The 16,398-nt window shown below is 44.6% G+C and overlaps 1 protein-coding gene across 4 annotated transcripts in view; it reads right to left on the minus strand.

Annotated features, from left to right (window-relative positions):
* The window catches only part of RSPO2 (R-spondin 2), a 250,259-nt gene extending 234,378 nt beyond the window's left edge, over positions 1-15,881 (minus strand). The window contains exons 1-2 of one of the 4 annotated variants that reach the window (XM_029591894.1): positions 15,373-15,881; positions 14,689-15,054 (exon numbers count right to left, since the gene is read on the minus strand). In XM_029591894.1, the coding sequence (XP_029447754.1) occupies positions 14,689-14,782 (94 nt within the window). In that variant the 5' untranslated portion in view covers positions 14,783-15,054; positions 15,373-15,881. Of the gene's footprint in view, positions 1-14,688; positions 15,055-15,147; positions 15,346-15,372 lie in introns of those variants that run through there. The other 3 variants (XM_029591896.1, XM_029591895.1, XM_029591897.1) reach the window with 3 other exon arrangements.
* Between the last annotated feature and the right edge of the window lie 517 nt (positions 15,882-16,398).

Raw genomic sequence — 16,398 nt, forward strand, 5'->3', positions numbered from 1 at the left:
AAATTAATTATTCAAAATCTAAGGTTTTTTTGTTTTGGGCTCCAGCACACACAGATTCCTTGTCGTTGGAGACATTTTTCTATTGCTACACTGAGCTTGACATATCTTGGGCTTCAAGTATCCGCTAATATTGCTGACCTTTACACTCTTAATTATCCTGGTATTATTAAGCAAATGCAAACTGATCTGCGCAGATGGTCTCCTTTGCCTATATCCCTCCTGGGATGTAGTTATTTGGTTAAAATGATGCTCTTGCCACATTTATTATATTTGTTTCAACATCTTCCTTGTACTGTTCCTTGGAGCACGTTTGTAGCCTTAAAGGAAGCCTTTATTTCTGTTCTCTGGAAGGGGGTAAGAGAGCTCATATTAAATTCACTACTTTACAGCAGCTGCTGGACTGCGGTGCTCTCGATGTTCCAGATTTCTTTTTATATTATTTAATCAGCTAGATTATGGGGAGTCATCTGTTGGTTACATGGAGGGCAATATTCAAAGCTAAACATTTAAATGGTTAACTTGAATAACCTAGAGTTAGATGGATAACATGGATAACATGTGAGTGAGTTATCCATTTGTCTTTAAATATTGACCTCCTGGTGACTCCAATAGATATCCTTGTTGAGATCTGGAGGACTTTCAATCACAGGGACACAGCTTTGCTTCCTTAGGGGTAGATTTTCAAATACCGTGAATAGGCGTACTTTTGTTGGCGCGCGCAAGGCTATCGATTCCGTATAGCCGGCGCGCGCCGAGCCGCACAGCCTACCTCCGTTCCCTTCGAGGCCGCTCCGAAATCGGAGCGGCCTCGAAGGGAACTTTCCTTTGCCCTCCCCTCACCTTCCCCTCCCTTCCCCTACCTAACCCACCCGCCCGGCCCTATCTAAACCCCTCACTTACCTTTGTCGGGGGATTTACGCCTCCCGGAGGGAGAAGTAAATCCCCGCGTGCCAGCGGGCCACTAGCGCGCCGGGACGCGACCTGGGGGCGGGTCCGGAGGGCGCGGCCATGCCCCCGGACAGCCCCGGGCCGTAGCCACACCCCCGAGCCCACCCCCGGAACGCTCCCGACACGCCCCGAAAACGCTGTTGCGCTCGGTCCCGCCCCCGACACGCCCCCCTCCAAAAACCCCGGGACTTACGCGCGCCGGTAGGCCTATGTAAAATAGGCTCACCGGCGCGCAGGGCTCTGCTCGCCTAAATCCGCCCGGATTTGGGCGGATTTAGGCAAGCAGGGCTCTTAAAATCCGCCCCTTATTGTGCTACCTCCTCTAATTCATCCCTTCTTAATAAGATACCGGTACTTAGGGGCAGTCCAATCTCGTCTCACACTTTAAAGATTTGTTTTATTTTGCTCAAAATTATCAAAAAAACAGCCTTGCAGGTTTCTCCCGTATCCCCCTCCTTAATAAGGTGCAGCTTTCCTCTGCAACTTTTCCCCTCAATTCCAGCAACTGGGCAGAATGGGGATTTGTCGCCCGAGTCAGATATGGATGGGAAATGACCTTAAATCCTTTCATGACCTTGTGTCAGAATTTGGATTATCTTCTCACATGCATATTTGCAGTTTTGTGGAGATATCTTTAAAGCTTTAAATAGGGTTTTGGATCTTGGAGAGATGATATTGAGAAAATCCTATTGAAAAACTCTTCTTCTCAACTCGGGCATATTGTTACTTGCGTCCTGAGTTGCAGGCCACGCAAACAGTTCCGGCATCGATTGACCGATGGAGCGCTGATCTATCTCTGGACCTGAATGAGGAATGGCATGCTATTTGGGGCTCTTTACAGAAGCCTTCACTTTGTAACAAAAACAGAGTTGATGTATTTATTGCTACATAGGACATATCGATATCCTCTCTTTTGGAGGGGTTGTGGGATGATAGCCTCCTATTGTCATATGGGGTGGTCTTGCCCAATTGTACAGCTATTTTGGAGAGAGGTCCAGAGAGTGCTGCAGACTATTCTCAGAAGTCTTATCTTCTCCGTGCCACTGTGTTTGATGGGGAGGTGGGGATTTTATCTGCTAAGTAGAGAATATTGGTCTCTCATTTTTTACATGTAGCTCAGATAAATATTGTTTGGGGGGTTTTTTTGGGGGGGGGAGGGAGGGGGAAGTCAGCTCCCACTCTGGATCACTGGAGTCATAATGGGGCTTTGATTGCCTCTATGGAAGAAATTACATATATGCTGAAAGACAGATTGGAGGCTTCTGATCAGATTTGGGACTCCTAATAGTCAAAGTGGCATGGGAAGTTAGGAGCAATTTTTGCAAGCCTATGTGTTACTTTTCATCTCACAAAAAAAAAAAAATGGGAAAGGAGCCTCACGCAGTTGCTATAGAGCAGTTTTACTCTGGCACATGTGCTGTTTTAATGTGAAAGAATATTTAGGACCAATCCTCCCAAACCTATCCTGGTGACCCACAGCGCTTGGGCTCTGTGGGTCAGGATATCCAAGGCAAATAAGCATGAAATAAGCCTGCATTCATTAGAGCTCCAATACCTGCAGATTCACTGTGGATATCCTGCAAACCCCAGTGACTGTGGGGTCACCAGGAAAGGTTTGGGAAGCTCCAGTTTTGGAGCAAATGAAATTGTTTCCTGATAGTTTCATGTCCCTGAAACAGATGGGTCTTTATGCATTAGGAAAGCCAAACCAACCAAACAGATCTACTAATTTAGCCTTTTCCAACTGATAGGGTCCTTGGGTCCTACCTAGACAGTTAATTTTCAGGATATCATTAATAAATAAGTATTATATATATTTGCATACACTCCACTGTATGTGAATATCTCTCATGCATATGCATTTGGAATATTCTGAAACCTCGACTGGTTATGGGGCCTTCACAGACCAGTTTGAACATCATCGCCTCGCTCTTCTATAAGGGGGTGTCCAAAAATCACTAGGATCAAACCTCTCAAGCTACACAGTTCACGTCTAATTAAAGGATAGGCTTTTCTTTAATTTGTTAATAAAGTGATTACAAAATTCTGTAAACAAAAAAAAAAGAGGAAGGAAAAGCTCATTTTGATTCATCATCTTTTTAAATTTTTCCATACGACAACTGGTCATACAATACCAGAGCCACAGCGAGTCTGTGGCAAATACAGCCACAGTCATGGCCATGGGCACTAGCACCTTAGTGCTGCACCATCAGCCCCGCCACATGGAATACCTGCAGTGCAGGAAGACCATGCGCTCATGGCATAGGTCAGGGCCAGGATCAGTGGCAGAGGTGGGGCAAAGGGGGCAGCAGTCCCGAGTGTCAAGCCCAAAACGGGCATCAGCAGCAGAGCTGCTTTGACCTATGGGTATAAACATATGACTCTTTTGGCTAGTGCCCCAAATTTCATGTCCCCCCTCCCCTCCTGTCTGCAGGGAACAGGAAAAGAGGGAGGGGAGGGTGAGGCTGGAGTGGATAGCAGAATAAAGGAGAATTCAGTTTTTGTCAGTATATATATCTATTTCTAATTTGTGATCCCTTATTCTCTATTTGGTGAGGGTTGGTGTTCTGTGTATGTGTGATGGAGGTGAAACGCTCTGCTCGTGTGTAGGTTCTCTATAGGATCCCTAAAGCAGTCCAACTTTTTCTGTTTTCCCTCTAAAAGATGTATTGGTATTTCAGGGCCAGGTGGAATACTTGCAGTGTTGCCTTTTCATACACGGTGGCTTCTGTTTGAGTTCTGGGAGTTCATGCTGTTTTGGTAGGGTAGGTTTGCTATACAGGTTGTAGGTGACTTTCTGCAGGATTCTGTGATACTTCTCAAAGTGTCTGTTACTGAAGTGACAACATAATTTAAATGTTTTCCCTAAGGTGAGTAGCAAGAAGAAGAAATTCCAGTTCAGCCCAACCAGCCATTCCAGAAATTACAAATTTTTTTTTTAATTGATAGGTATTTCTTAGACTGCAAAAAGAACCATCTCCAAAAATCATAGATGACACATTCATCAGACAATGGGACATGATTTCTGAAACTTAAATGTGTGTATATATATATCTATATATATATATAGAGAGAGAGATAGATAGATAGATAGATAGATAGATATAAATATTAAAGGTAAGTGTCAGTTGGTTGGTCACACTGTCTTTCTGTGACCACCAGGTGGCACCAGGAACAGTAGAAGGAATATGTGCAAATACAATATACTCTATCTGCAAAGTACTGCCACAAACATACCCAGGCAAACACAGACAACTCAAGCAGTGATGTGTAATGTTCACTACTATGCTTTGTCTGCAAAGCCCTCTCTCTCACGCTACCACACACAGGGATAGGCAGGTATAGACATACACAAGTAGGAGCACAACAGCTAGCACAAGCACACACAAGTCACGCAATCCAAATGTGCACACACAAGCATGCAAAGCTCCCACATGCACACGCACTGCCTCAAAAATGCACACACACACGCTGGGCACATATGTGTGCTGGCACATATTTTGCTGATTACAGCTTTTCCACAGCTTGAAATGAAATCGTAATGTTCCTCAGCACAGCTGATGCTTAATTAAATGGATCTCCTCTGCAGGATTCTTCAATGTAGTGAGGTAAACATACACAGCCCTTGCTTTAGCAGATGATTTATTCCTGCAGGAAGCTCAAAGTCAGGGAGAAAAGTCCTTCAATCTACTTTAATGTTCCAGATCCTGGCAGGACTCATTAATTAGGTCCAGCCTTCTTGGCACAAGTCAATTCACCATTTGCAGAGAGAACTGCCTATTTCTCAGTCTCCACTGTCAGCCCCATTGCCACCACCACCTTGTAGCGGGAAACGTATACTGTTTGCCTTGCCCAAATACTGGTGCATGGCAGTTTCATCTACCAGACTCTAACCTGTATGGCTTTAGTAGTCCAGGTCTTCTTGAAGGGATTTCCACCATTCATTTCCTACATCTATAGGCTCTGGGTCTTGTTCAGGATCCTCCAACACCTCCACCTCCTCTATGTCCTTCTGCCTCTAGGAGGGCTTCTTCCAGTTCCTGTCTGGCCCCCTTCTTCAGCCTATGAAGTCACTCCCTCTTTGCTCTCCAAACCTCCCCCTCAGTGAGGAAGGCTTTCTCCAGCCTGAGGATTCCTCTGAAGCTTCCACCCGGGTTTTCTTTCTTGCCCAGATTCTCCTTCTGGTTTCCTCACCCAACCCCTCCAGGGACACATGGTAACCATCTCAATATGTATAGAAAGAGTGATAGTAAATATTTCCTAGTGTTCAATTAATTATACTTACAATCAATTTATTTCACTGGTGGCAACAATTTTCTATAAAGGGATGAAAAAGCCATTTCATGGCAGCAAGTGAATGACTTGCCATGTTATCACCATCAGGTTGGCTTCTTGCAATACCTGGTGGCGATAACATGGCAGGTCATTCACAAGTGGTTTCTAAACCTGTCCTGGGGGACCCCCAGGCACTCAGCTTTTCAGGATACTGCAATGAATAAGCCTGTGAGCCATCATGCACCCACAGGCTTCCGCGGAGCTCACAGGCCTTGTGCCGAGTTTAATTTTAAGTTTCTGCAACTATTGCTGCTGCTATTGAAGAAAGATCTACAGCATTACAGGCTGAGGGGCATAGGAAGGAGGAGAGAGAAAGACAGGGGGGAGGGGGAAGAGTTGCCACTTGGTAAAGGGAGGAGCCAAAGTAGAGACTGCTGCTTGGCAGGAGGTTGTGAGGAGAAGACGGGTGGGAATTGCTAGGTAAGGGATGGATGGTAGAGAGGAGATGCTACAGGGAAAGGGCTAGGTGGGAGATAGAAAGAGAGAAGAGATGTTGCTGGGCAAGGAATGGAGGGGGAGAAAAACAAAAAATATAGGGGAAGGAGTGGGTGGGGTGAAAGGTGGATGCAGGCAAAGTGGTGGAGGGAGAAATAGAGGGAGAGAGAAAGGAATGAAGGCATAGATTGGACAAGGGATGCTGGGCAAGAGATGGGGAGGAAAAAGAGGGAGATGCTGGTAGGAGGGGGGAGAGAGTGGGGGTGCTTTGCTGGAGCTGTCAACACTAGAGGGACAAGTGTACCTTTGCTACCAAAGGAGACAGCACTGTGATGGAGGAGGGAGGAGCATAATTCTGAATATCTACCCAGGCACAGAACAAGCTGGTCCCGGCCCTGGCAGAGGAGTTGTTAGGGAAGGGGAGAGCTAAGGAGGAACAAGTGTCCCCCTTATAAATTGCTTGACCAGTGTCAACACCTCTTCTTCACACCTTCCAGTTGCCTCCGCATCTCCCATGATCCATGTAGGACAGTACAGCATACTGTTCAGTGCTGCTTTAAGCAGCTCCTCCTTTTGGCACCACCTTTCCTACCTGTGTTCAATTTAAACCGCTTGGTATTCCATCGATTTTCTACACACCACCCCGCGCTGCAATTCAGACTGTGGACAAGAACGGCGCTGCCAAAAGGAGGAGCAACATGGAGGAGCAGCTTTGAGGAGCTCTGGAGCCACTTGCTCTGTTATCCTGCCAGCTGGGGCTGCAGACAAAGGAGAAAGGGAGGAGCCATGGCAAAATGTCCCTCAGACTGGGGAGGAAATATTTCATGAGGTGAGGTGGGAGTCAGGGATTGGAGGTGTAAAGGTGGGATTCACGGATGGGGAGGGGGAATGAAGAGGTAGGATTAGGAGGCGTGGAGGGGAAAGAAGGTGAAGTGAGACTCAGAGATTGGATTAGTTGGAAGGGGTAAGGATTTGGGGGAGGGACGTGTAAAAGATTTCAGTTGAGGGCGCCTAATCAAACTTCAAGTTGGTTTAACAAAACCACTGGGGTGCCTCAGATATCATCCTTATTGGCTCTATATTTAATGTCTACCTGCGTCCAGTCTGTAGCCTTCTAGCAAATCTAGGGGTGGGCTACAGACTGTATGCAGATCGCATTCAATTTTTTTCTCTCTGTATTGTCATCTATCCCAGAGACTCTTCTCAAGTGGGACATTGTTTAAACTCAAACAATTGGATGTATGAAAACAAGCTCGCACTTAATATTAGGAAAACCAATGTCATTATACTGAGCAGGTTTCCTGCCGAGGACTTACCAAAGACAGTAGTTTTTAAACAGCCACGCGGGTGCACATGTACGCGCATTATGCCAGCCTCTGCCCAGAGATGCGGCCATTTTATAACATATGCACGTATATGTACACAACGTATAAAATAGGCTGTACGCACATACGTGCGCACAATTTATAAGGCCACGCACATGTGCGCACGAATGCCACCCCTACCACATAAGTGGGGGGATTTTAGCAGACGGGCACAGCCGCAATTACCATTTTCCCAGTTCATTCCCAGTTTGCCCAGGTAGAGATGGGACTTCCTAACCTCCCTAATTAATTAGCTTCCCTGTTAGCCTCAATCCTTAAAACCCCACTGACTAGACTTACACGCCATCTACAGCAGAAATAAATGTATGCAGTTGAGGACCCTGGCACGCTAGGGAATGTGAACAGGGAGCTGTGATATGGGGAATGGCAAGGAGTGAGAATGGTGACTGGGAGGAATGCGAGTAAGGAGACATGAGACTGAAGGTTGGAGAGAGGGCAAGCCTGGTGGATGAGACTAGAAGCTGGGGGCTCTAAGCAGAAATGTGTGAGAAAAAAAAAAGCAGGTGGTGTGGGCAGGAAATGTGGTATAGGGGTGTGTGAAATGGACTTGGGAAGGTTAGCAGGAATTGTGAGACAGGATAAGAGATGTGATGGATCTGGATGACTGTGTAAGGAATGGGAGGCAGTGGATTAGGCTGGGACTGGGTAGAAGGGAAAGTGAAGTGGAATGGGAGACTGAGTAGTGCATAAGAGACAAAGAAAGAAATGGACTGGAGCCAGGAGAGACAGGAAAAGAGCTGGGATGGTGAAGGGAGGAGAGTAGATGAGAAGTAAAGAAGGTGTACAGGGAGGACTAGAATGGATGAAAGAGGGGAAGACTAGGGAGGGAATGAGGTTGGGGAAATAGAACAGGGAAGATGGGTTGGGAAGCGGGATGAGAGTGGGAGATGGAAAACTGTAGGTAGGTGGGTGTTGGAATGAGGAAGACTGAGAACTGGGAAGGACAGCAAGAGTAAAATAGGTAGAGGTGGGATAAGGAGGCTGCAAGACAAAAGATAAAGAGAGATGGGGAGGTGTAAGAGAGAAAGACGTGGATGTTAGATTCTAAGAGGAGGGTGACTGAAGAGGTTAGGAGAGCTTGGAAGGAGATTATAGTGCAAGGGAGTGGTTGGAAGACATGAAAGGAGATAGATTCACTGTGAAGTTGATAAATGGAAGTAGTGAGGGCCAAAAAAGTGGCAGCTTTTGGAGGAAGGGAGGAAAAATGAGCCAGATAGCTAATAAGGAGGAACAACTGAGTGAGGGGCAGATGGAAGACTAAGAGGAGCAATGGAGTAGAGAGCTGGGGGGAAATGAAAATTTGGGACAGGGAAAACTGGAGGCTGAGACGGGGAGAAAGAGGGTGAATCTAGGTATGAGAAGAGAAAGAAAAAGTGCAAAATAGAAAAGAGACCCTGGAAAAGGATTTAGGGAAAAATCAACAAGAGAAAAGTGGTAAAGAGAGACTGAAACCAACCAGATAAGAAAATGTAGACGTGGAGACTCATTGGGTTTGTATATGGCTACGTTTTAGCCAGACAAACTCAAGGTTTGAATTCTTGCACCTTACAGCAGGTACACTTTAGCCAGATAAGTCATATTTTATTTTTTTGGGTTGATTTGCTTTGATGTTATGATGACTCTTATGATTCTTTAGCCCATTTGTTTTATCAGGCTTGTACTATATAATTGTAAATGGGTATGTCTTTACATTTGCTCAGTATCAGATGACATACATTTCTGGTTTTCCAGCATTGGAGTGCATGGAGTCTGTCTTCTCTGAGTTTCCATTTCTAATTTTTTGTCCCTTGTGGCTTTATTCTGACTTAGATGAGGGCATGTCTACATTTTGCATGTGTGACAAGGCGAGGTATTTTATTAGTGTTTTTGGTGTTCCAGGGCCCATTCCTATATTTGCAATACTGCTTTTCATAGATAAGGTTTTGTTGCTGTTTGAGTCATGGAAGTTAATACTGTTATAGCGTGGTAGGTTTGCTAAATGGGTTCTGAGTGTGTTTCATGTAAGGTTTTGTACCACTTCACAAACAGACTGGAAGCAGAGGGAGTTTGTGTTGCTATTAGTGAGAATGCAGCAGAATTTGAAGATTTTTTTTTATAGGATGAATTATACAGGAAAATGTCCTAGTTCTGCTCTGCACTCACTGTTGGGGGTGGGGAGAGGGATGTTTTTAGAACTGGAGATGCAGGTTTTACTTTGGAATGTTGTCCCCTCCTGACTTTGCTCCCATATAAATAATAATAATGTTAATTTTTTTTTTTTATTTAAAATCTAGCAGCACTCATGGTGTCTTGTATTGTGTATAGGTTGAGGATGCACCTTCTCATTGGGCCGTAGATACCAAATTACTTGGCTATGGCTCTGCACAAAGAACCTTTCCTGCTGAAAAAGAGGAGCTAAAATGATACAATTCTTACAAGGAGAGCCTGCTCAGTTATTATCACCTGATGAAGAGAGTACTGATCCTGAAAGCTAGTCAAGAAATGTATGTTAGACCTATATAAATGTTATTACCTTATATTGGGTTTTTTGCCCTATATGTCTGCACATTCAAGTGGACTAAAACAGCAACCACGCAATTTTATTTACAGTGGAAAAAAGCCTTGGGAAAAAAAAAAAAGATGTATGAAACAGCAATGTTTATAGAATATGCTTTTAAGATGTTCTGGAGAAGCTACTATGGAGCATGAATATGTTGGAGCTTCGAAGTTATGCTGCATAAATAAAAATGGGAGTGAAAAGTATTCAGGAATACCAAGGTTATTCTATTGGCCGCTCTGGTTCATAGAGAAAACAGTTAATCTCAAACGCTCTGATCGCCCTGCTCTAGAAGGCAGAGACCCTGGGAGGAAAACAAAATCCTAATGGGATTTAACAGTGCAACACCTAACAGTATCACAGTTTCTGTCATACTGTGCATGGAAATATCACACCACAACTTCTGTACAGGATGCTTTAAAACTGCCCACACTAACTACTCAGCAGGGAGATGCACACTCTTCTAGGTTTCATGCTGTTGTAAAATCAGCAGCAGTGTCAAAACCAGTTTGAATTAAAGGCGGAGCTCCATTAAAAGGCATCTAGGAGTGGAAAATTCAATTAGGCACTAGCTTGTTGAAACTGTTATCACCCATTTAGTTCTATTACAGATCTTGCATGTGCCACAGAGAAGATATAAGAGTTATTTCACTCTATGTTTGAGGGGGGGGATGTCCCTTCCTAGGATCTCACCTTAAAAGAAATAGCCAGATTACCCAAAATATCAATGCACATTTTCTTGGTTCTGTTTTCTTTTGGTTACAGTTCTAGGTCTCCTTCCTGTTTGTTGCCCATATGCATTTAATCTCTTATGCAGTAAACTTTGTTACAGAGATGTTATAACACACACACACACACACACACATATAGCCTTACACTATGACCCTGATCGCTGTTTGTTTAAAAGAAATTACCTTCCTAGCTATTCTTCATTGGCTCATGCCGTGTTTGTACTTTTCATGCATCAGTGTGATGCCTACATGAGTGGAGGAAAGGGGGAATTCTGATTATGATCAGCACTACAGCACCTCAGATTACTTGGATTCATAATGGTAGGAATGGTTAAGTAAGAAGCATTTTCAAGAACTTGTAACATGACCACCTCCCCAGACAGGATACAAAATCCGAAAACAATGTTTGCTACATTTTAAAAGAGACTGTGATTTCAAGCAAGAAATAGATATATGTATGGATGGGGGAGGAAATTCAAGGATATATGCATTACCTTATAGTGTCTACACCCTCTTTCTTACAAGGAGGCAAATACATAACATTTATTCTTGTGCTTGAATAACACTTTTGACTAAAAGTCAGTGCTTAACGTAAGCCAATATGTAATGCATTTGGATCAGTTTCAATAGGACCCTTAGTAATAGGACCCTGTAGTTTCTAAACCCATTCAACAAAAATCATTAACCCTCTCCAGTGAGGCACAAAGTAGTGGATCTCTCTTTTTCTTATTTCTAAAATGTAAATTAGAAGGAAAAGAGGAGTGCACGGAAGGTGACTTTCTTCCATTTATCCCTCCTAGAACTGCACAGTCATCTGGACAATAACTGGGACAACAGCAAAGCACACAATCCATTCTGCAGATGTTTAAATTGGTTTCAAAGTACAACATTAGTTTAAGTTAAATGATATATATTTGCTTTCCATTCTGGAGTGGATGCAATTGATTTCTACAGACTAAAAAAAAAAAAAGCCTTTCTTTGCCAAGAGTTCTATTTCATTAAGAAAATGATATTATGCAGCATCTGAGATCACATAACAGACAAAGCGGAATGCCAAAGACCGTCTCACTGCCAGTGCCCCACAGTGAATGCCTAACTTGTTGCAGATGGGTTATGGAAAAAAAATTGTGAAATTACAGGAATTAGATTCCTGAATGGGAGGTATCCAGGTCTAATTTTAAAAGACTGTTTCTGATGCTAATTCATGATTCTACCAAGCAGGTCGCAGGATTCTGCTTTCCCAGAGCACTGTATCAGTGTCTCTTCCCCGACTAAAATCAGGCATTGCGTGGAATGCATTGTTTAAAATCAAAATAATAACTGTGACCAGGGTCTGTAGGTAAAAATTAGCTGCATTTCTTTCTTTAATTATGTTGTCTGTTTTGTTAAGTCATTGCCCTGGTGACATTCCCCTTGGTTTTCCCCATTTAACAGTGGGCTTTACAGGAAATATGTATTATTGTCTAATTTCTGTTGTAGTGGTTTCACATGCTCTGGTTTTCTTTATCAAATATTGTATATTTGACCATTTAAATTTCAATAAAGAAAAAGTAAAACAAAAACAAAATAAAAGACAGCGGGGGGGGGGGGGGGGGGAAGGGGGAGCAATGTGATAATAGCACTAAAAAGAATCCTACAATGTGTCAACTGTCAGTGCTAAGATTATTTAGCTGGTAGCCAAATGTTCACCCAGAAACTAATTTAAATCAGCCTACAAAGGGAAAGCCAGTTGTTGAGTGTGTGTACAACAATTGGTCTAAGATCAATCAGAGGACATGAGATCAATTAAAACCAGCTTAAGTTTTTGCAGTGGAACAATTCACACAACTTGAGTTAGATCTCTATTCATGTCAGTGTTCCCACAATGCAATACTTAAGCTGTGCAGGAAAACTGGAACACTGCTACCACCCGGCAATGTCTAGCCAACACTCTAAGTAGTTCCACATTTAATTAAAGACATAGTATACCCTTTGTTGGCACAGATTGTCTGGTCACTTTTAAGTACTGCAATCATTTTCATATTGAGAATTTGCAAAATTCTACAAGCCATCTGTTGGAAAAGTTTCAAAACTAAAAATCAATTTACAATCTCATTCTAAATCGCAGCTTGCTCGGAATGTCCCCACAAAGTACAAACTACTTTACTTTTGCCTTTTATTTCATTCAGCACTGTTTGAACAACAGAAAGTATTTAAATTGAACTTGTTAGCTGTAGTAGACTTGACCAGATGTTAGGTTGCCTTGTAACTGAACACATTACAATTACTGTATTAAGCAGGTACATAACTAATGCTCTGAAAGTTCAAATAAAACATCTGGAATCTGTAGGAAAGTGCAGTAACACCTGCTGTCCACATGAGTGCTGTAAAGGTATACTCCACAGAATCTAGTGTTAAAAAAAACCCCACTTTGTACAATTCAAATATACAGTATCACCATTTTCTTTGGAACAGAAAATGAATATTTAAAACTTCAATTCCGAAATCCTTTTACAAAAGTGGCATCTATATACAGCCCTCGTCCAAATGGTTTAGTAATAAAAATGTATCTCGGACTCTAAGGTACTATGTTAATCTATCGGTAACATGGGTAATGCTCTGTGAAAAATGTACTATCCCGATGTTCTATAGAGCCAGAAATATGAAATATGATCAATTAGTACTTCTAGTTGCTTCCAGCCTTGAAAAGTGTTAAATCCTGTACTTGTTTCAGCTTTTCTAATGTACAGTCAATCTCCCTCCGAACCATATAAGAACAGACACACAAAAGGGACTGAATTAGAATAAATTTGAAACTTGCCAGCAGCAGCAGCAATAGTCATGGCTTCAACTTTGTGCCATCAACATTGTGTATATCTCTGATTACATATATTACACACATCAATAACAGATACAGTAGTCAGGAGAGACAACTGGGAAGGCCGGGTGTGCCAAATGATACTGATCTGCCGGTAATACTATTTACTATACTATGATGTATTAATTCATGACTTGAAATAATAAATAAAACACACAACCATTTTTAAGCCCTGTGATGATCCTCCCTGTACATGGTCTACTTGCCAAAGGAAACATTCATTAAAGGGAGAGGTATCATCTGGCTGGGTGCTACTTAGTACTAACAGCTAAGGGCATGGACGTGTGATTCCGCGAGTACTTCGGGGGCACCCAGTTTAACGATGTGCTCGCTGAAAGATGGTGGCAGGGGTGACAAGATACCCTCTGGCCATCCCTCCTGCAGGCTGCTTGTAAACACATTTCGTGGCAGGTTGGGCTCGAGAGAATTCGGACCTGTTAACCCAGAGCTGGATACTGCGTACGAGCCGGCTCATTAAACAGAGACAGGGTTTTGTTTTTTTTTACTCTTACAAGAGGTTACTGTACAATTGCTCGCAAACAAGCACATGTAAAATCACAAGATCAATAACTTAAGTCACTTGATCCATCTCTCAGTGGCAGGGCAAGATTTATCATCCTGCGCAATGAGCTGACATGATCCCGCCCGGGCATCACCTTCGGGGAGCAGAGGTCAAAGAACTAATAATATTCCCAGAAAGAGGTCCGAGGCCAAGAGTGGCGACTCCGGCGCAGCGTCGCCGTGCCCGCCTCACTGCCTGCTCCTCGGAAGGCTCCGGTTTCGGGTCACAGCTCCGCCCCCGCCCAACTCTATCCCCCCCGCCCCGAAGACCACTCCGCTTCCTACGCGCTGTCACTCCTGCTGCCGGCAGCCTCAGGCACGAGAGGGGGGTTTACCCTACCAGAAGCAGTCAGGGACCCTGTAACTGTGGCCACGCCATAGCGAAATTCAATCTCCCCCTCCCCGGTTGCTGTAATTCTGCATTTGCAGCACGCAAACGTTTCCCTCCCTACCTACAATGAAAGGATTTCCTTCAGTTTACTCCACTGGCCCATGTGTTTTCTTTTAGAGGCGGGGGGCACGCAAAGCTGTCAGAGAGCTTCATGCTCTCGCCACTCACAGGCCTCCCCTCTGCCATGATTTGTAGCCCACCTGCTAGCAAGGCAGCAATGCTCCTGCTCTCTAGCACGAAGGGGAGACATTAGTGACTCAATTTGCACTCCACTCCATCAACCAGGTTGGGACTCCCACAAGAAAACTCCTTTACTATAAAAGCCGCAAAAGTTCACCAAGCGGGAGACGTGCAGCCCAGGCTCGGGTCCAGCGGGGCAAGGAGAGGCTTCTCTGCCCCCGTCACGTGGGGGGGGGGGGGTGTCACCTGAAAAGCCGCTGCTCGCCTTGGCTGGGGGGGGGGGGGGCAAGTTAGCGAGCTCTACCCCAGGGCGCGACCTCGGTACTGACCTCTCTTGCTCCTTCTCCAGCGGTTGGCTTGGCAGTGGCTGTAATCCATACAGTTCAGGATGATCAGGGCAAAGGAAAAGAGTCGAAACTGCATCTGGGCGGGTGGAGATTGCAAAGGGGCAAGGGGAAAAAAATATAGACAGAGAGCGCGGGCTCGTCCCCACAGTATATAATGCTGGGCTCGTCTTAGATAAAGTGCAGCAGAATTTTTTTTGGGGGTGTGCGGGATCCAGCGAAAGGCTCCAGTGACGGGGGTCACTCGGCAGAGGAGTGGGGGGGTTCAAATGGCAAGCGCTCTCTTGCAAGGGACATCTCAGCAGAGCCGCTCGGCTAAATCGGAACTTCAACCAACATCGCCCTTTAAACCTGCAAAACAAAACAAGAAAAAGAGGGTATCCTTAACGTGGTAAGGGTGTTTCACGCACTGGATCAAAGAACAGCAACTTTTTTATAACCTACAGCTTCACAAGTTCGGCGTTACAAAGCAGGAGACATAACTCCAATACGCTTCTTCTTGTGCGTGCATCCAATGAATTAACACCACCTCTGGCAAGCAAAACCCAAGAACGGGCTTACCCCACTTGCGAACGCAAACTCCTCTTCCTCTGCTTTCATTCCGTTTGTCGTCGTCCCCCCCAAGTACCCACCTGTTCGCACCTCCCCGCCCTCCAAATACCCCCTTACCTCTCTCTGCAGGCGCCCTCTTCATTAACGCGTCCCGAGGCTGAGCAGGTGGCAATCAAATCCCATCACAGCACGTGCCGCGCGCAAGTTTCCCTTCTTCCTTCAGCTGATGGTCCCCCTGGCCAGATCACTGCCAGAACTTCTCTGGGCTCCTACTCTTGCTTCACTTTTTAAAGTGTTGGGTTTTTGGTTTTTTTCTGAAGAGATAACCGTCGGCATGAAAGTTCATCTAAAATGCCCTGAACTTATACATTTTTTTTTTCCTGTCTGCCAATCCTTCCGACGAGCGCAAACCTGCTGCTGGGCTGATTTTTATTTTTTTATTTTTTTATTTTAATTTATTACTGTTTTCTTTTAATACTATGAGCCTATGACGAGGTAGCAGTACAAATCCAAAAGCTTCCCTTCTCTTGTATAAGATCCCTTTCACACGTGACGCGCGAGGTTCCTGACAGCCTGGACGAGGATACAGCGTTGAATTTGTTCTTGTAAGATGCCCCAGTAAAGATGTAAGTGAGCAGGCTGAACCAAACTGGAGGCTTTCAATAAGTAGGTGGTGCTGTGGTCTTCAGACATGTACACACGCTCGGGAGCTCCCGTGGGGTCCTAAAGCCGCCCAAGACGTGCAACAGATCCTACCCCGAGGTAAACCCAGCTAGGGAAGGCTGCCCTAGTGCTTCTTACATGCAGCGGACAGGGTCTCCAGGATGACAACAATACTGATAGAGGCTGGCCAGCCAGGGCTACAGGAGGTGGACTGCAGTGTGCCGGGCAGCAAGCAGGACAAGAAAGAGAATCGGGTCTATCTGATTTTTTTTTTTGTTGTTGTTGTTCTGCTTTGTCTTGCTCTCTCTGGCTCTATATGTGGATGTTTCCTTGTATTTTTTTTCCTACACCCCAACAACACCTAGGGGTTAGGGGTGGCTAATTCCAGGATTTCAGGATGGCTGCAAGGAGTTTGCATGCATTGCCTCCATGGTATGCAGATCTATCTCATACACATTCATTGTGGATATCCTGCAAATC

Source organism: Rhinatrema bivittatum, chromosome 2, assembly GCF_901001135.1.
Source record: "Rhinatrema bivittatum chromosome 2, aRhiBiv1.1, whole genome shotgun sequence".
NCBI lineage: Eukaryota > Metazoa > Chordata > Amphibia > Gymnophiona > Rhinatrematidae > Rhinatrema > Rhinatrema bivittatum.